Consider the following 22,130-nt stretch of genomic DNA (forward strand, 5'->3'; position numbering starts at 1 on the left):
CTACATTTATTTCTGTTGATTTTCCCATGATGTCAAGCAAAGAGTTACTGAGTTCTGAGCACCTCCAAAGAGGCACTGAGCACCTCCAATCGACTCAAATGGTGTCAATTAGCCTATCATAAGCTTCTGAAGCCATGACATAATTTTCTGGAATTTTCCAAGCTGTTTAAAGGCACAGTCAACTTAGTGTATGTAAACCTCTGACCCACTGGAATTGTGATGAGGTGAATTATAAGTGAAATAATCTGTCTGTAAACAATTGTTGGAAATATTACTTGTGTCATGCACAAAATAGATGTCCTAACCGACTTGCCAAAACTATAGTTTGTTAACAAGTAATTTGTGGAGTGGTTGAAAACTGAGTTTTAATGACTACAACCTAAGTGTATGTAAACTTCTGACTTAAACTCTACATACAGTGGGGCAAAAAAGTATTTAGTCAGCCACCAATTGTGCAAGTTCTCCCACTTAAAAAGATGAGAGAGGCCTGTAATTTCCATCATAGGTACACTTCAACTATGACAGACAAAATTAGAAAAAAAATCCAGAAAATCACATTGTAGGATTTTTTATGAATTTATTTGCAAATGATGGTGGAAAATAAGTATTTGGTCAATAACAAAAGTTTATCTCAATACTTTGTTATATACCCTTTGTTGGCAATGACAGAGGTCAAACGTGTTCTGTAAGTCTTCACAAGGTTTTCACACACTGTTGCTGGTATTTTGGCCCATTCCTCCATGCAGATCTCCTCTAGAGCAGTGATGTTTTGGGGCTGTTGCTGGGCAACACGGACTTTCAACTCCCTCCAAAGATTTTCTATGGGGTTGAGATCTGGAGACTGGCTAGGCCACTCCAGGACCTTGAAATACTTCTTACGAAGCCACTCCTTTGTTGCCCAGGCGGTGTGTTTGGGATCATTGTCATGCTGAAAGACCCAGCCACGTTTCATCTTCAATGCTCTTGCTGATGGAAGGAGGTTTTCACTCAAAATCTCACGATACATGGCCCCATTCATTCTTTCCTTTACACGGATCAGTTGTCCTGGTCCCTTTGCAGAAAAACAGCCCCAAAGCATGATGTTTCCACCCCCATGCTTCACAGTAGGTATGGTGTTCTTTGCTGCAACTCAGTATTCTTTGTCCTTCAAACACGACGAGTTGAGTTTTTACCAAAAAGTTTTGGTTTCATCTGACCATATAACATTCTCCCAATCTTCTTATGGATCATCCAAATGCTCTCTAGCAAACTTCAGACAGGCCTGGACATGTACTGGCTTAAGCAGGGGAACACGTCTGGCACTGCAGGATTTGAGTCCCTGGCAGTGTAGTGTGTTACTGATGGTAGGCTTTGTTAATTTGATCCCAGCTCTCTGCAGGTCATTCACTAGGTCCCCCCGTGTGGTTCTGGGATTTTTGCTCACCGTTCTTGTGATCATTTTGACCCCACGGGGTGAGATCTTGCGTGGAGCCCCAGATCGAGGGAGATTATCAGTGGTCTTGTATGTCTTCCATTTCCTAATAATTGCTCCCACAGTTGATTTATTCAAACCAAGCTGCTTACCTATTGCAGATTCAGTCTTCCCAGCCTGGTGCAGGTCTACAATTTTGTTTCTGGTGTACTTTGACAGATCTTTGGTCTTGGCCATAGTGGAGTTTGGAGTGTGACTGTTTGAGGTTGTGGACAGGTGTCTTTTATACTGATAACAAGTTCAAACAGGTGCCATTAATACAGGTAACGAGTGGAGGACAGAGGAGCCTCTTAAAGAAGAAGTTACAGGTCTGTGAGAGCCAGAAATCTTGCTTGTTTGTAGGTGACCAAATACTTATTTTCCACCATAATTTGCAAATAAATTCATTAAAAACCTACAATGTGATTTTCTGGATTTTTTTTCTCATTTTGTCTGTCATAGTTGAAGTGTACCTATGATGAAAATTACAGGCCTCTCATCTTTTTAAGTGGGAGAACTTGCACAATTGGTGGCTGACTAAATACTGTTTTGCCCCACTGTACATACACATATAGGTAACTGCCAAAATAAAGGAAACACCAACATAAAATGTCTTAGTATGGTGTTGGGCATCACGAGCCAGAACAGCTTCAATGCCCTTGGCATAGGTTCTACAAGTGTCTGGAACTCTATTGGAGGGATGCGACAGCATTCGTCAATGAGAAATTCCATCATTTGGTATTTTGTTGATGGTGGTGGAAAACATTGTCTCAAGCGCCGCTCCAGAACCTCCCATAAGTGTTCAATTGGGTTGAGATCTGGAGACTGAGACAGCCAGGACTATATGGTTTACATCATTTTCATGCTCATTAAACCATTCAGTGACCACTCGTGCCCTGTGGATGGGGGCATTGTAATCCTATGGGGGCATAGCCATGGTTGCCAAAATAATGGCCTGCCAAGCATTTTTATACATGACCTTAAGCATAATTGGGATGTTAATTGCTTAATTAATTGTTCATGTTAATTGCTTAATTAGGAATCACTTCTTGTATCCCTCATTTACTCATGTTTCCATTATTTTGGCAGTTACCTGTACATATCACATGCTACATAGGTCACATACTATTACTGAATTCTCAATTTGACGACATGGGTTTCAAGGAAATGAAATGCTATGGAATGGGATAGTTTACATTGTGGGAACACATTGAACTAGTAAAGCATCACATCTGGACAGAGAACAGTGGTGTCCTTTGTTCATATGCATGCTATAAATTTGACCCACTTTGACAGATAATGAGCCCAGGACTATATGGTGAGATTCAAGCCATCACTCAACACGTCTCCTCTCTGAGGTGATGAAATGTATCAATTCCAGTATGGGTAAAACAAAAAGGTAAAATAATTGCGTCGAACATGAATCTCCATTTTGAGCAGGTGGTTGCAAATATATACTAATCAATGGTACATAGCCAGCAGCTCAATAACCAAAACATGATATAATCTTTAAAACAGAACAATATGCAGAATAATAGTCCATACCCTCAAATGCTTGAGTAACTAGAAACACCAGGCAATATGCTGTATAATCATCACCTCAGTCTCATCCCAATGTGTCTAGCTACCTCCTCTCCCTTCCAGATCCAGGGTACAGTAATGGGGACTCTGGTCACAGTGTGGTAGAATCAAAATTCCACAGCATCACAGACGGTGCTGGGTAAGCCCGTCAGTCAGCCGTAGCACCACAGCCTTCTGGGCGCCAAACGTGCAGACTCTGCAACAGCTGGCCCCCACAGCCCACTCACTGAGGGCACCTGTAAGCGGTGCTTTGGCACACCCCGCTCGTGATAGCACAGCCGGTGTGCACTGCCAACAGCTACAGCTGGCAGGATGGACGGACTGGTCATGAGGGAGTCTTGCCCATCCCTATGTAGCCGTGAGATGTTGCCAACAATTTGTCAGTGAGATCCGCTATTGGTTCCTTGATTTGTCGCTAGAAGTGACGTTTTGCTGTTACACCTATTTGCCTTGCTGCGGTCCCCAACGAAGTGTTTTCACATCCTCTTCCACCGCACCCCCGCTCTTCTTGTGCTTCTCTGCCTGTGTTCACATGCGCAAACTAGGTGAAAAATCTGTCGATGTGCCCTTGAGCAAGGCACTTAACCCTAATTGATCCTGTGTGTCGCTTCGGATTAGAGTGTCTGTTAAATGATTAAAATGTACAAATTTAACATTTTGAGAGCAGAACCTTGAAAACAGAAACCTGGCAAAACAAAACAGGGAAAATGGAATTTGGGAAAAAACTAAACGGAATCAGGCAACAAATAAATGGGATTTTATAGGACCCTATTTATGATATGATGTACACTGAGCATACCAAACATTAGGAACACCTTCCTAAGATTGAGTTGCACTCACCCCTTTGCCGTCATAACAGCCTCAATTCATCGGAGCATGGACTCTACAAATTCTAGGAAGCGTTCCACAAAGATGCTGGCCCATGTTGACTCCAATGCTTCTCACAGTTGTGTCAAGTTGGGTTGATGTCCTTTGGGTGGTAGACCATTCTTGATACACACGGGAAACTGTTGAGCGTGAAACAGCGTTGCCGTTCTTGACACAAACCAGTGCGCCTGGCACCTACTACCATACCCTGTTTAAAAGGCATTTACATTTTTTGTCTTGCCCATTTCACCCTCTGAATGGCACACATACACACTCCATGTCTCAATTCTCTCAAGGATTCAAAATCCTTCTTTAACCTTTCTCCTCCCCTTCATCTACACAAATTGAAATGGATTTGACACTTGACATCAATACGGGATCATAGCATTCACCTGGATTAATCTGGGTCAGTCTATGTCATGTTTTGTACACTCAGTGTATATTCTACTATATATTACAAATATTAAGACATTTACTCAGGCAATTGATGTTAAGTGCAGTGTCTTGAAAGTGGAAGCAGTCAACATTTGATTTGGGCTAGCATTAACAACAAGAGCTCCTTGAGCTTTACCCTAGCCCCCGTGGCTGTCCCCTTGCACTGTCCCTTCCACAGCGCAGGCAGGGTCATTCTCATGATGACAGCCATTATGGCTCAGGGGAGGACAAACAGAACAATTCCCAGCAGCAGATGGCTTACTTACAGTTTCTCCAGGACTCTCAGGCCAAAGAAGGAGGCATTTTTCAGCAGTGAGATCTTGTTGTTACTGAGGATCCTGTGGACAGAAGAGTGGAAAGGATGACTGTGAGATGGTGAGCCTTTCGACCTATTAGTAGACTTATTAGTAGACATCACAAAAATACAGACAAATGTCCAATAAATGATGCATCCTGTCAATAACTTGGTGAGAGATAGAAATGTATCTCTGATTTAATCTGGCCTTAAATGTCCCATATTGGATGCATTTTTTTGGTCTTATTTATGGATTTTGTGGCTATTGTTTGCCATTTTTGATGGCTAGGAAATATAACCTAATTGAAGACCGAATGCGACCCCCGGGGCAAAACTTGTTTGACCCCCCCCCCCCCGATCTACAGCTACCACTATGAACCGCAAACAAGTCAATGATGTGCATGTGCTCAACAGGTACAGTATAGGCAATAAATACATATTTGCCCCAGGACTCTATGTGGATATACATTTCTGTTCTTGTTGAAGTATATTTAAAGGGTAAAGTAGTGCTTTATTTTAAAAGAATCTGGGGAAAAGGATCTTGAGTATTTATCTTGTAATATGGGTATTTGTTTGTGTATCAAGAAGGGTTAAAAACATTCATTCAAGACTCTCTGCAAAGCCTCTTAGCAGAACACACCCAATTACTCAAAAACATCAGTCATAACACACTGAGCCTCCGGAAGGATCATCACAGAAACAATTACACAAAAGCAAGGACGAATGCAGTGCACAGACACACAAATGCACATCATCCCATAGTGAAAAACAGTAGCCCATCAGTGTTGTGTCTGGAGGGTCCAGGGGGACTCGTTAGGACACAGATGGAGGGCTGTGTTACCTGCTGCTCTAGTGAAACAAACAAACATATCAGACAAAATATAAAGTCCACCCACACACCAGTAAACAACCACTAGTCTGTGTTCAACCACACATTCACACGCACACAGACATTTACACCCTGCCTGCCAACACTTTACGAACAATGCAGGATCTCGGCAACGTTCTTCCATTGATTTCCACTCATGGACTTGAATACAGCAGTAAATTATTTTGACTTTGAATGCTGAGATACCTAGTTCACCCCTCTCTACTGACCCTCCTTCCCTTCAGAGCTGTAGGCTGAGTGTGTAATGATTTATGTCACGCTCATTCCTCTGCCCAGATGCACATAATTTGAAATACACCTAAAATGGCATTTTGGGGATTTCATATCTGCTAAAATATTAAATCGCTCTTGCCAGACCTTAGATCATCCTGTCTGCTGCAGGGCTGGCCTGGCGGTAAAGCCATGCAGTGCGTGATGGAGCATGGCAGTGAGTCTGCATGCAGACGGGGCCTGCTGCTTTGCATGCACAACGTTGAATGTCTCCTACTGGCACGCTCCTACGGACAGACACCCAAGGTCAAATCACTCGCTCGTCTTCTTCCTCCCCTTCCATTCTCAGGAGTAATGGCAGAGGTTTGGCAAGAGTGGTAATTAGGTTGTGTCACGAGTCATCTTCTTTTGTCACCTTCTAATGCCCTAGGATTAAGCAGTGTGATCCCACAATGCATTGTGCTGAAGAGGCAAATTACTCACCAGCCTAGCGGGAGGGAGGTGGGGGGTTGTAGTTATTTTGGAATTGGCATGATGTGGGATACACACAGTGAAAATGTACACAAAAAAAATGTATATTCAAAGAACATTTTGAGAGCATAAATACAGTGTATAATGGCATTAAAGACCTTTAATAGAGACTGCTGAGCAAGTTCATATTAAAATCGGTCAACGGAGCGACAAGCTACTGCATAGGAGCACAAGTTGAGAGTTAAAAACTGAGCATCATAAGAGTTTTGCCAGAAGTTCAAAAGAAGTAGTTCACTATTTTAAAACTTGATGTTAGATGGTTCCTCACCCTGAATGTAGTATATTGACCAGGAGAAACTGAAATCCATGGTTCTGTTTTTTTTTTAAGCAGCCACTACAAACTAGACCAATTTGCATACCGCCCCGAAAGATCCACAGACAATGCACTCGACATTGCTCTACACACTGCCCTATCCCATCTGGACAAGAGGAATACCTATGTAAGAATGCTGTTCATTGACTACAGCTCAGCACTCAACACCATAGTACCCTCCAAGCTCATCGTTAAGCTAGGGGCCTTGGGTCTGAACCCCGCCCTGTGCAAATGGGTCCTGGACTTCCTGACGGGCCGCACCCAGGTGGTGAAGGTAAAGAAACAACACCTCCACTTTGCTGACCCTCGCCACAACTGCATGGCCACGCACGCCTCCTACTCAAAAATCACGTTTGCAGACGACACAACAGTAGTAGGCAATGACGAGACAGCCTACAGAGAGGTGAGGGCCCTGGGAGTGTGATGCCAGGAAAATAACCTCTCACTCAATGTAGAAAAAACTAAAGGAGCTGATAGTGGACTTCAGGAAACAGCACAGGGAGCACACACCTATCCACATCGACGGGACCGTAGTGGAGCAGGTGGAAAGCTTCAAGTTCCTCGCCGTAAATATCACTGATGATCTTAAATGGTTCACACACCAACAGCGCCTTCACCACTCAGGAGGCTGAAGAAATTTGGCTGCACCTTAGAGGCTGCTGCCCCCTATACATAGACTTGACATCACTGGCCACTTTAATAACGGAACGCTATTTACTTTAATAATGTTTACATATTTTTGCTTTACTCATCTCATATGTTTATAGGTCTCGTATGTATATAGGTCTCATCACATAGGTATATAGGTTTCTGTATAGCACTTTGAGATATCAGCTGATGTAAGAAGGGCTATATAAATACATTTGATTTATATACACACTGTGTTCTATTCTACTGTATTTAGTCTATGCCACTCCGACATTGCTCATCCTAATATTTATATAATCATTAATTATATTTTTTTTACTTTTAGGTTGCGTGTATTGTGTGTATTGTTAGATATTATTGCACTGTTGGAGCTAGAAACACAAGCATTTCGCTACACCCGCAATAACATCTGCATGTGATGAATAACATTTGATTTGATTTCTCACATACTCCCTGTACAGGCAGAACACCACTCTGAAGGGCAGGCAGCCAGTGGCATGTAATCATGGATGCCAAGGGAAGCCAGGCTTCCCAAAATATTTTACATTAATTTATCAATTGTATTTTTTTTTTTTTTTTTTTCGTCTCTCTGTGTTTTCATAATTTTCTTTCAATTCGTAAGTGGCTTTAGATCACCGGAGAAATCGCCCGAGCGAGGGAAACAGCCAGTATGTGTAGCCCAAGTATGTGATTCTGTCTGGACAAAAAGACTAGGCCATGCCTACGTAGAATTTGATTGATTGATGCCAGAAAGCATTTGGCCTCCCTTTGGCAAATCAGCGTTGAGCTGAGCTCAACTGTTGGTAGACCTGGCGCAAAAAACCACCCACCAAGGGAGGCCAGTTTGGATTTGGCTTCACTCCAATAAAATCACATCAAAAGCAAAACGTATTTGTCAGAAAAACATGTCTGTTTCTGGTCTGCTTGTGTTGTCGGCCCTTTCCTAAGCAAAGGATGGAGATGGGGAATTGGTCTTAATTCTCTGTACAGGACAATGACAGAGATTGTAATCTAACCATAAATTAGTATATTGTGCCACTGGCCTGAGACGATTGAAGTTCAGTATGTAGTCTAGTAGGCTCACGTTAGCTGGTTCATTCTTGCCCTTGCGAGGAAGTCAGGCTAGCAATCATTTTAGCCAGGTAGCCTTTGACAACAAAAACTAAAAACTGTGTACTACACAGTCATAGACCGTTTTGTCAACATGAAAGAGAGGAGGATGGCAACTAGTCTACATGTAGGGCGAGTCAAGAGTTTGTTTTTTATTGCACACACATGCCACATGACAATTTGTTAAATTGATTGGACTAAATTGTTTTTGGTATTTTTAAGATTGTTTTCACTGTATTAATTAAACTAAGGATATATAGTCTAGTTGATTTCATGAAGCTTAAATGTTTAAGTTGAAATGGTGCTGGAATAGTGGAAGCAGTGGTCTGTTTTCTCTGTGATGACTTGCAGTAATTCTGTGGTTCTAAATCAGTAGTTGTTTAGTAAACTGTCGGAAAAACATGAACCTGCATGACCACGCTGTAGGTCATGTAACTGTTCGTTACACGCAATGTTTTCATTGTGGACTTCACAGCACAGATGTTGCTCTACGGTTTTGTGATGAAACAAATGTACACTACCTTTCAACATTTTGGGTCACTTAGAAATGTCCTTGTTTTTTTTTGTCCAAAAAAATAACATCAAATTGATCAGAAATACAGTGTAGAAATTGTTATTGTTGGAAATGACTATTGTAGCTGTAAAAAGCTGATTTTTAAATGGATAATCTATAGTACATAGGCGTACAGAGGTCCATTATCAGCAACCATCACTGCTGTGTTCTAATGGCATGTTGTGTTAGCTAATCCAAGTTTATCATTTTAAAAGGTTAATTGAGCAATAGAAAACCCTTTTGCAATTATGTTAGCACAGCTGAAAACTGTTGTTGTGATTAAAAAAGCACTAAAACTGGCCTTCTTTAGACTAGTTGAGTATCTGGAGCATCAGCATTTGTGAGTTCGATTACAGGCTCAAAATGGCCACAAACAAAGAACTTTCTTCTGAAACTCGTCAGTCTATTCTTGTTCTGAGAAATGAAGGCTATTCTATGCAGAAACAGACGGCTCACAAGTCCTCAACTGGCAGCTTCATTAAATAGTACCCGCAAAACACCAGTCTCAACGTCAACAGTGAAGAGGCGACTCCGGTATGCTGACCTTCTAGGAAGAGCTCCTCTGTCCAGCGTTTGTGTTCTTTTACCCATCTTAATCTATTATTTTTATTGGCCAGTCTGAGATATGGCTTTTTCTTTGCAACTCTGCCTAGAAGGCCAGCACCCCGGAGTCGCCTCTTCACTGTTGACGTTGAGGCTGGTGTTTTGCGGATACTATTTAACAATGTTACCATTATTTGGTTATACCTTCCTTAATGATATCACAAAACAACAACTTATTTGACATGATTATTGTTTAGAGACCCATGATCCATTTACCACATTATTTACGTTAGAAATATTGTTTCAATGTCCAACCTTGTGATGTTACAGTTCTGCAAAATCTCTCTCTGTTGTAACAAAGAGATTTTTAACTTCCATTTCTGCAGAGTGGGAGAAAGTGTTGCTGCAAGGTATTTACGACCGTCATAAAACTGGCCAACTCCGTCCCCACTTCCCCCCCTTCCTCTCTGGTTGGAGAGGGGGCTCTCTCTGATCTTCACCCAGGAGGGAAAGTCATGACAGGAGATTATGAGGAAATGATCAGAAGATAGATAGGAGTTACATAGTTCAGAATACACAACTCATCTTTCATTGACAAGCTATAAGACAATTATTGATGCCCAGAGCTGGAAACACATCAGATGGCTTCCACAACATGTGAACAATATCAGGAGATAAAAATGGGATCGATAAACCTAACAACTTGAAATGGGCAGATGTTTTCGTATGTGGTGTCAGGTGTGGTCACGGGACGTTTCAACGTGTCCCTAAACCTCTCCAAAGTAACATATGTCTGTAAATTAGATAACTCCAGTGCTATTACATATTTCAATCCCTAAATTATATTTCTTCAGTATAAAAACACAATTTATTCCATATCAACCTCCATATAAAACATTCTGGTGGTGTTAAGGGGTATCTAGGGTACATTCAAGTGTCCTTTTAACCTCTCCAAAGTGTCCGGAAGTGGTAATTGCACTGTTATGCACACTGTATGTGCCTAAAAGTTATTGTTCACTATAAAAACAATGTTTCTACAACAGCAACCTCTCTCAAACATTGTGCTGGTCTTGGGGGACATACAGGGGATATCCAAGTGTTTTTTCAAATTCTCCAAAGTGCCTGAACATTTTGCCTAGGCATATTCAATGTATTGGTCCCACATATAAATTAACTGTTTACAAAAATAATATAAAAGTAACAAATACAGTGGGGCAAAAAAGTATTTAGTCAGCCACCAATTGTGCAAGTTCTCCCACTTAAAAAGATGAGAGAGGCCTGTAATTCTCATCATAGGTACACTTCAACTATGACAGACAAAATGAGAAAAAAATCCAGAAAATCACATTGTAGGATTTTTAATGAATTTATTTTGCAAATTATGGTGGAAAATAAGTATTTGGTCAATAACAAAAGTTTATTGGTCCCATTCATTCTTTCCTTTACACAGATCAGTCGTCCTGGTCCCTTTGCAGAAAACCAGCCCCAAAGCATGATGTTTCCACCCCCATGCTTCACAGTAGGTATGGTGTTCTTTGGATGCAACTCAGCATTATTTGTCCTCCAAACACGACGAGTTAAGTTTTTACCCCAAAAAATATATTTTGGTTTCATCTGACCATATGACATTCTCCCAATCTTCTTCTGGATCATCCAAATGCTCTCTAGCAAACTTCAGACGGGCCTGGACATGTAGGCTTAAGCAGGGGGACACATCTGGCAAATGATAGTCCCACTAAGCACAACCTGGATGGGATGGCGTATTGCTGAAGAATGCTGTGGTAGCCATGCTGGTTAAGTGTGCCTTGAATTCTAAATAAATCACCAACAGTGTCACCAGCAAAGCACCCCCACACCATCACACATCCTCCTCGATGCCTCATGGTGGGAACCACACATGCCGAGATCATCCGTTCTCGTACTCTGAGTCTCACAAAGCCTTGGCAGTTCGAACCAAAAATCTCACATTTGGACTCATCAGACCAAAAGACAGATGTCCACCGGTCTAATGTCCATTTCTCGTGGTTCTTGGCCCAAGAAAGTCTCTTCTTATTATTGTTGTCCTTTAGTAGTGGCTTCTTTGCAGCAATTCGACCATGAAGGTGTGATTCACGCAGTCTCCTCTAAGCAGTTGCTGTTGAGATGTGTCTGTTACTTGAACTCGGTGAAGCACTTATTTGGGCTGCATGTTCTGAGGCTGGTAACTAATGAACATATCCTCTGCAGCAGAGGTAACTCTGGGTCTTCCTTTCCTGTGGCGGTCCTTATGAGAGCCAGTTTCATTATAACGCTGGATGGTTTTTGTGACTGCACTTGAACAAACTTTCAAAGTTCTTGAAATGTTCCGGATTGACTGACCTTCATGTCTTAAAGTAATGATAGACTGTCGCTTCTCTTTGCTTATTTGAGCTGTTCTTGCCAGAATATGGACTTGGTATTTTACCAAATAGGAATATCTTCTGTATACCACCCCTACCTTGTCACAACACAACTGATTGGCTCAAAACGGAAAGAAATTCCATTCCATCAAGGCAAAGGGTGGCAACTTTGAAGAATCTCTGTTTTGGTTACTACATGATTCCTTGTGTTATTTCATAGTTTTGATGTCTTCACTATTATTCTACAATGTAGAAAATAGTGCAAATAAAGAAAAGCCCTTGAATGAGTAGGTGCGCAAACTTTTAACTGGTACTGTATTCCGCCACTGTGTGACGATTGTCTTTTTGTTGTCTCTGCCTTATTGTATACTAAACAAAAATATAAAACACCACATGTAAAGTGTTGGTTCCATGTTTTATGAGCTGAAATAAAAGATCCCAGAAAAAAGCACAAAAAGCTTTTTCTCTCAGCTTTTGTGTAGAAATTTGTTTACATCCCTTTTCCAATATAATCCATCCACCTGACAGTTGTGGTATGTCAAGAAGCTGATTAAACAGCATGATCATAACACAGATGCACCTTGTGCTGAGGACAGTAAAAGGCCACTCTAAAATGTGAAGTTTTGTCACGCAACAAAATGGCAGATGTTTCAGGTTTTCAGAAAGTGTGCAATTTGCATGCTGACTGCAGGAATGTCTACCAGAGCTGTTGCCAGATAATTTAATGTTAATTTCTCGACCATAAGCAGCCTCCAACGTTATTTTAGAGAATTTTGCAGTATGTCCAACCGGCCTCACAACCACAGACCACGTATAACCACGCCAACCTATGACCTCCACATCCGGCTTCTTCACCTGCGGGATTGTCTGAGACCAGCCACCTAGACAGCTGATGAAACTGAGAAGCATTTCTGTCTGTAATAAAGCCCTTTTGTGGGGGAAAAAACTCATTCTGATATGCAAGGCCTGGCTCCCAAGTGGGTGGGCCTATGCCCTCCCAGTCTCAACCTTGGCTGTGCCCCTGCCCAGTCATGTGAAATCCATAGATTAGGCCCAAATTAATTTATTTAAATTGACTGATTTCCTTTATTAACTGCAACTCAGTAAAATAGTTGAAATTGTTTCATGATGCGTTTATATTTTTGTTCAGTATATATATATCACGGTGGCATAAGAATTAATGGGTTATAGAGCAAACAACGCAATTACCACAACATAATTTTAATATGGCTTTTTTCCAGGCAGCTTCCTCGGTGATTTTACCCATGCACCGCTAATGCAAGCAGCCTCTGTTTGTGCAAACTCAAGCGTGTCCCGCACTGTGTATGCAGAGGAAACCAGCTCCTCGGCAATCCCCACATACCTCTCTTAGGCCTCTGCACAACGTCCAGGAAATCAGAGGCAAAACATAATTGAACATTATGTAAACAGCGCATGACTAAATTCTAGAGTGTCCTTCCAACTTTCTATTTACAATATCAATTATGTTCTCCTAGGATAAGCTGCTTTCAGGGCAACGGACAAATTAAATATTGTCTGGCTGGGCCGGAACAAATGGTGTATGTCATCACTCTCTGCATGTGTTTCTCTGATTAGCACTAACATGCAAAGGGTTAGGCCTTGTGAACCGCAAGAGGACACGCACACGCGCACACACGCAAATACACACAGGCTGACATGGCTCATTCATACAGCGTAACACAATTTAAAACTGAATGTTTTCCTTAAAGTGGCAATCAGCAGTCGAAACAATAATAAAGTGTCCACCCTGCTCCTGTTTCGGTAAAAACCTGAGGGATGGGGCTGGAGATATGTAACCACTGTCAAATTCATAGACAGAGCTATGAATGCAAGGACTGACCAGCCATGATATCAAACATATAGTTTTAAGGCTATGTAGTGTTTGTTTACATATACTTTGTTTACAAACAATGGAGTAAAACAAGTTTATATTTGGGGTTGTTATGGGGTACAACAGTTGAACTAAGCTCATGAAGCATTTATCATTTATATTCTTCAAGAATCAATGGGTACACACCATTCATTTTTCATTCCAAAAATGGATGCAGCAACTGCAGATTACCTCTTTAAATGGCGCAAATTATCTTTGTTTTGAAAAAGATCCATGTCTCATTGGACTTGTGTGTTGTTCTAATTGGTTGAACTTGGTGTACAACCTCCCTATCAGCTCTTCTCCTAGAGCACAACCCTGGCTTTCCTTTTCCCCTCTGACCACAGACAGCTGAGATATTTCTGTGAGGTCTAAACAGCCCTATTACAGAACGGAGACAGCCATACACCAGAGACATTCGACTGTATTATTATAAAAGTGCAGAAACAAAAATAACTTCAAATGATGTGATCCAAGACACCAATCATGGGGACCAAGTAGGGTAAAGATCACAATGTGAACTATTGCAAGCATTCAGATAGGCCTGGCCCCATGATTTCCAGGCACTTCTCTTCAAACATTGCAAACCCTCTGTTATTCTATAATATCCAGTTACTAGGCACAGCTAACCAAAATAACATATTTCATATAGAAAAACATTGACCTTGGACGCAAAACAGACATTGCTCTGGAGTTCAAGTGGGTTATAGCAGAACTTCAAATAAGCCCTGCCTGACAGCTGAGCACATCTGCACATGTCGCCGCCCCACTGGACAAGGAAGGGAGTACACTGTGACCATAAAACTGTTTCCTCAAAAGGATCTGGCTTGGTTAGTGCAAATCAGTAACCTTGCAAAGCCCACATTTTTAAGGCTAATGCTGGAGGGCATGGAACATTTGAAATAATCAATTCCATTTACCAAGACAAAATCACATAGTAGGTCGATGGTTGAGCAACATGTGGTTTGAAATTGTTTGCAATTTGAGAGGGTGACACACAAACACACAAACGGAGAGGGCAGACTGAGTAAGTGGTGCTGCATGTGGTGTGTTGAGGACCCATGCAGTGCAGAGCCAAGAAAGAAGTTAATATGTTCCCTACGGTTAGTGCTGAGCGAATAACCACCACTTTTTATTTTTGGGGGTTATTAAACAACTAATTGATTGAAGTCTTTTCAATTACATGAATTCCATTTACTTTGGGTTCTTTGTGAGCCCAATGTGCCGTTTCTCTAGGGAGAAATCAAATCGATCACAATAGATATCAAGTTAAGAACTATGTGGGACGCTGGGCTGAAGGGAGTGGTAGATTTCATTAAGCAAATAACATTTCATTTGTCACATGCTTTGTAAACAACAGGTGTAGACTAACAATGAAAATATTACTTACAGGCCCTTCTCAACAATGCAGAGAGAATAAAAAAGAGCAATAGTAGAAATCATATTTTTTTAAATAACACAAGGAATAAATACACAATGAGTAATGATAACTTGGCTATACACACAGTCATGTGTACCGAGTATATGCGCAGGGGTATGAGGTAATTGAGGTAGATATGTACAGTAGAAGTCGGAAGTTTGCATACACCTTAGCCAAATACATGTAAACTCAGTTTTTCACAATTCCTGACATTTAATCCTAGTGAAAATTCCCTGTTTTAGGTCAGATAGAATCACCACTTCATTTTAAGAATGTGAAATGTCAGAATAATAGTAGAGAGAATGATTTTTTCCTTAAGCCATTTTGCCACAACTTTGGAAGTATGCTTGGGGTCATTTTAACTTCCTGACTGATGTCTTGAGATGTTGCTTCAATTTATCCACATAATTTTCTGCCCTCATGATGCCATCTATTTTGCGAAGTGTCATGCACAAAATAGATGTCCTAACCGACTTGCCAAAACTACAGTTTGTTAACAAGAAATTTGCTGAGTGGTTGAAAAGCGAGTTTTAATGACTCCAACCTAAGTGCATGTAAACTTCGGACTTCTAAGGTACATATACAGTTGAAGTCGGAAGTTTACATGCACTTAGGTTGGAGTCATTAAAACTCGCTTTTCAACCAATCAACAAATTTCTTGTTAACAAACTATAGTTCTGGCAAGTCGGCTGGGACATACATCTACAGAGGGGCAAAACGTTTTTTTTTTGTGTCAGCCAACAATTGTTGTTCTCCCACTTAAAAAGATGAGAGAGGCCTGTAATTTTCATCATAGGTACACTTCAACTATGACAGACAAAATGAGGGAAAAAATCCAGAAAATCACATTGTAGGATTTTTTATGAATTTATTTGCAAATTATGGTGGAAGTATAGAATCAATCTTTAGGATGTTTTTATCATAAATCTTCAATAATGTTCCAACCGGAGAATTCCTTTGTCTGTAGATATGCAGTGGAACACAAGCTAACTCTCACGTGAATGCACGTCACGAGCTCATGGCACTCTGCCAGACACCTGGCTCAAACAGCCCTTATTCACCCCCACTTCACAGTAGAAGCATCAAACAAGGTTCTAAAGACGGTTGACTTCTAGTGGAAGCCTTAGGAAGTGCAAAATGACCCCATAGACACTGTGTTTTCGATGGGGAATGAGTTGAAAAACAACAAACATCAGATTTCAAAAGAAGTTTTAAACAGCTTGGAAAATTACAGAAAATTATGTAATGGCTTTAGAAGCTTCTGAGAGGAAAATTGACATCATTTGAGTCATTCAGAGGTGTAGCTGTGGATGTATTTCAAGGCCTACCTTCAAACTCACTGCCTCTTTGCTTGACATCATGGGAAAATCAAAAGAAATCAGCCAAGACCTCCACACGTCTGGTTCATCCTTGGGAGCAATTTCCAAATGCCTGAAGGTACCACGTTCATCTGTACAAACAATAGTACGCAAGTATAAAGACCATGGACCACGCAGTTGTCATACCGCTCAGGAATAAGACGTGTTCTGTCTCCTAGAGATGAACGTACTTTGGTGCGAAAAGTGCAAATCAATCCCAGAACAACAGCAAAGGACCTTGTGAAGATGCTTGAGGAAACAAGTACAAAAGATTCTATATCCACAGTAAAATGAGTCCTATATCGAAAAAACCTGAAACGTCGCTCAGTAAGGAAGAAGCCACTGCGCCAAAACCGCCATTAAAAAAGACAGCCTACGGTTTGCAAATGTCCTCTGGTCTGATGAAACAAAAATAGAACTGTTTGGCCATAATGACCATCGTTATGTTTTGAGGAAAAAGGGAGATGCTTGCAAGCCGAAGAACCGTGAAGCACAGGGGTGGCAGCATCATGTTGTGGGGTTGCTTTGCTGCAGGAGGGACTGGTGCACTTCACAAAATAGATGGCATCATGAGGATGATCAATTCTGTGGATATATTGAAGCAACATCTCAAGACATCAGTCAGGAAGTTAAAGCTTGGTTGCAAGTGGGTCTTCCAAATGGACAATGACCCCACGCATATTTCCAAAGTTGTGGCAAAATGGCTTCAGGACAACAAAGTCAAGGTATTGGAGTGGCCATCACAAAGCCCTGACCTCCATCCTATAGACAATTTGTGGGCAGAACTGAAAAAGCATGTGCGAGCAAGGAGGCTTAAAACCTGACATCTTTACACCAGCACTGTCAGGTGTTTGTGGGAAGCCCGTGGAAGGCTACCCGAAACGTTTGACCCAAGTTAAACAATGTAAAGACAATGCTACCAAATACTAATTGAGTGTCTAAACTTCTGACCCACTGGGAATGTGATGAAAGAAATAAAAGATGAAATAAATCACTCTCTACTATTATTCTGACATTTCACATTCTTAAAATGAAGTGGTGATCCTAACTGACCTAAGACAGGGAATTTTTACTTGGATTAAATGTCAGGAATTGTGAAAAACTGAGTTTAAATGTATTTGGCTAAGGTGTATGTAAACTTCCGATTTCAACTGTAGGTAGGGATAAAGTGACAAGGCACCGGGATAGATAATAAACAGCAACAGCAGTGTATGTTCTGAGTCAATTAGATTATTGCAAAAAGGGTCAATGCAGATAAACTGGTTAGTTATTGGTTGACTATTGAACTATCTATTAAGCAGTCTTATAGCTTCGGGGTAGAAGCTGTTCAAGGTCCTGTTGGGTCCAAACTAGGGTTGTTGCGGTGACCGTATTACCTCCACACTGGCGGTCACAAGTCATGAAGGCAGTCAAATTCCACATGACCGTTGAGTCACGGTAATTAGGCTTCTCCAAGCTCTGATGCTGCTGGTTATTAGTAGCCTACCAAACTTGCTAACTGCTTGGTACTCAGCACTCTATTGTCCCTCTAATCATGCTGACATCAATGCAAATGTATTAAAAAATCGAATCAAACACTTCATGTTACGCAACATTTCAACTGGCTATGCAATTGCGGGAGAAAACTGAGTGATGGCCACTAATAAAAAGACGAGGCTCCCATCAGCTTTATATAAGCTAGGCCTACTATGTTATTTTTTCTCAACTTTCCAAATATTAAGCACATTGCTTATATTTACAACAGGAGTAAAGCCTACCTGGCTGGCATGAAAATAAACCATGGGGAAAAGCGTCCTCCATTCGTTATTTAAGTTCATAGATTACTTTTTTCCCCGCTTGCCTCTGTTTTGATACAGGTGCATGATAATGGTCCATTCTAAATCAAAACAAATGTTAAAAATATATTATTTAGTATATTTAAAGACACAATTAAATCAAGAAAAGTCTGATGGGTGACAATATTAGCCTATATATATTATCACTTGTGAATGATGCCCAGCATAAGAAACAAAGCCTTTTTTTTGCGACCTTTTCTCAATCATAGTCCTTAAGTAGTCTAGCCCACATTTTTTTGCTAGTGGTTGTATTAATTTGGGATCTATCGCATCCCACAACTCTCATACTATGTTTGGAATATTTATTTCTCGCACAGAATAGGTTGACTTTTGTACTATGGGGGAATAGTAGATTGACATAGGCTAGTGCTTTTGCTGTTCATTGGGCCTCCTCATCTTGTTGGCTGATGAAAAGTAAATGAGGACAGTTCTTCCAATATCTTCAATATGCACCTCGGAATTGGATAAGGACGTGTGCAGTTGCGCCCCGGATGTGTCGGTCTTCATTTATAGCCTGTGAGAAAGACCCGATCGCGTGAAGGAGAGCCATGTGAATGAGGGCTTCCGATTGCGCAGCACACTCGGGGAGAAGGGCAAGACGTAGCATTCCGGGCCGCAAAAGGCATGGATTTTTTTAGGGACAGAGCCACAAAGGGGATGCCACCGTGAAATGTTAGGCATTATCAAGTGCTTGTCAAATTGTGAATGAGAGACTATTGGAGTGCGTACAGCCTGAGCAAAAAAACAAAGCAGAGCTCATGCCTTTCAAGCAACTTTTTTCAAATCATCATTTGAATCTCATCATGCAGCCTTACAATGTATTAGAAATCAAACCGTATAGCCCAATGCTTGTAGAACAACTAAAGTTACAGTAATAATTCTAAATGAATCATATAGGAGTACCTATTTCTTCGTTAACTGCTCAACACAGAATAGGTGCACGTGCACACTCCAAACCGCTTGGGGAAAATGTGTATATTTTATTCAGCTTTGTTCAATTATATTCTTCCTACTATAATGCCAAGGAATTATAAGCAAATCGTGTCTGCTAAATGAACTAGTGTAGCCCACAGCCATTTGGCATAGCCGCATTAGGACCTAACATAACTCACAGTATGCTATTCTTTTCTTCCGAAATAGACTACATTTTCTTCATATCATGCTTCTAAATAATGGATTTATTGTGAAGGTGTAGGCTATATTACTTGGATGTATTAGACTTTTTTTAAATGGCTGTGTGGAAGCCAGGAGATGTTAAATGTGTTTATGTTGATCATAAGGTCAATTACTGTGAGACCGACAGTTATTTGCTTGACAATCACCGACTGACAAAATTTTGTGACCGCCACAGCCCTAGTCCAGACTTAATGCAAAACAAGCCCAATGCTTTTCTAAGGGCCTATTTTGGACTGCGCTTGTCGCCTGCCTTCTCAACTTTTCTTAGGGCGAAGACATGAGCATCTCGTCATTATACAGATCTCTGGAAGGACACACTTCTATGCCTGCTACGTTAACTTATTAGATACACACAGACAGCATGAGAGAGAAATGTACACAACACTATGATGAGAGGGTCAGAGACAGTTTGTGACAGAATGCCTTATCTACTTTGAAGAAATAGTCAAATAATTCTTCCAGACAGCTCTGCAGCATACTTAGGCAGGCTAGCTAAATTGGGAAGACTAAAGACTACAGTATGGGGAGCACATAGATAACGTTAGATGGTCTGGCTAGCTGACTGCTACTGCCTGAGCAGCGATTACATGACGACTTAAAGGAATGAAAAATAATAGAGTAATTCAATAAATATACAGAACTGCAATATTTGATTATTTCATAGTAATTTCTTATTTTTCTATTTATCTGTAGGGCTGGGCGGTACACTGTATTTTATGATATACAGTGCCTTTGGAAAGCATTCAGACCCCTTGACTTTTTACGTTACAGCCTTATTCTAAAATGTATTAAATTGTTTTTTTCCACTCCCCCACTCCCTCAATCTACACACAATACAAAGCAAAAACAGGTTCTTAGACATCTTTGCTAAATTTATACCAAAACAAAAACAAAAAAATATCACATTTACATAAGTATTTAGACCCTTGACTCAGTTCGTTGTTGAACCACCTTTAGAAGTGATTATAGCCTTGAGTCTTCTTGGGTATGATGCTACAAGCTTGGCACACCTGTATTTGGGGAGTTTTTCCCATTCTTCTCTGCAGATCCTCTCAAGTTCTGTCAAGTTGGATGGGGAGTGTTGTTGCACAGTTATTTTCAGGTCTCTCCAGATATGTTTGATTGGGTTAGTCCGGGCTCTGGCTAGGCCACTCAAGGACATTCACTTGTCCCAAAGCCACTCCTACATTGTCTTGGCTGTGCGCTTAGGCTCCATTCATCTTTGCCTCGATCCTGACAAGTCTTCGAGTCCCTTCTGTTGAAAAGCATCCCCACAGCATGATGCTGCCACTACCATGCTTCACCGTAGGGATGGTGCCAGGTTTCCTCCAGACATGACACTTGGCATTCAGGCCAAAGAGTTCTTGGTTTTATCAGACCAGAGAATCTTGTTTCTCATGGTCTGAAAGTCCTTTAGGTGCCTGTCACGTGTCTTTTACTGAAGAGTGGCTTTCGTCTGGCCACTCGACCATAAAGGCCTGATTGGTGGAGTGCTGCAGAGATGGTTGTCCTTCTGGAAGGTTCTCCCATCTCCACAGAGGAACTCTAGAGCTCTGTCAGAGTGACCATTGCGTTCTTGGTCACCTCCCTGACCAAGGCCCTTCTCCCCTGATTGGTCAGTTTGGCCAGGCGGCCAGCTCTAGGAAGAGTCTTGGTGGCTCCAAACTTCATCCATTTAAGAATGATGGAGGCCACTGTTCTTGGGGACCTTCAACGCTGCAGACATTTTTTGGTACCCTTCCCCAGATTTGTGCCTCGATACAATCCTGTGTCGGAGCTCTAAGGACAATTCCTTCGACCTGATGGCTTGGTTTTTGCTCTGACATGCACTGTCAACTGTGGGACAGACAGGTGTGTGCCATTCCAAATCATGTCCAATCAATTGAATTTACCACAGGTGGACTCCAATCAAGTATGAATCCATTTTAAAATATGGCTGTAACGTAACAAAATGTGGAAAAAGTCGATGGAATACTGAATACTTTCCGAAGGCACTGTACCATTATTGATGCACAGATCGGTTTGGGTTTTTACTTTACCTTCTATAACGGTATTTGAATGTTCAGTTTGTTAAATGTGATATCCCGTGTGTAAAGTCAATTTTTATAGTTTACTTCGCTACTTGAGTCATCTCTCACCACTCTCTCAGTCTATACCACTTTCCACACAGACCTAGCCCCGCCCCTACTCATGGAGAACATTTGTTGTTCCTCGACCACGAGACACTTGCATTCAGTCTGCGTGGTCAATGTAGCACATGCAACAATTTTGTTGCTGTTGATGCTGTTTGATGCTGTTTTCTCTTTGCTTCTTTGCATTCTATAATTGCACTATTAGTTTGTGTTTCTTACTGCAAACAGCTAGTTTGTCTTTTCTTAGCAAGTTGAGCCTAAATCTTGTTAGCAGCTAATGCTAATCATTAGTTAGCTGGCTAGATAGCTAATAAATGTACTGAGTCAGAGCAAACGTAATTCACCTCTACAGCCTGATAATACCAGTGATGGTGTAGACCTAAATCAGCATTTAGTTTGTGCAACAGTATCTTCTAAATCAAAGGAATACGTGAAGCATGAATACGTTAGCTACTTAAAGTAGCTAAGAGAAAACATGAAATGTAGCCAAAGATCATAGGGTCCCCTAGGAAACA

The 22,130-nt window shown here is 41.1% G+C and overlaps 1 protein-coding gene across 2 annotated transcripts in view; it reads right to left on the bottom strand.

Moving 5' to 3' along the window:
- LOC110502313 (adhesion G protein-coupled receptor A3) overlaps positions 1 to 22,130 on the bottom strand; it is a 260,754-nt gene that overhangs the window by 232,424 nt on the left and 6,200 nt on the right. For both annotated transcript variants that reach the window (XM_036959858.1, XM_036959857.1), the window contains exon 2: positions 4,600 to 4,671. In XM_036959858.1, coding sequence (XP_036815753.1) covers positions 4,600 to 4,671 — 72 coding nt within the window. The remainder of the gene's footprint in view (positions 1 to 4,599; positions 4,672 to 22,130) is intronic.

The sequence above is a fragment of the Oncorhynchus mykiss genome, chromosome 23, assembly GCF_013265735.2.
Source record: "Oncorhynchus mykiss isolate Arlee chromosome 23, USDA_OmykA_1.1, whole genome shotgun sequence".
In the NCBI taxonomy this organism is placed as follows: domain Eukaryota; kingdom Metazoa; phylum Chordata; class Actinopteri; order Salmoniformes; family Salmonidae; genus Oncorhynchus; species Oncorhynchus mykiss.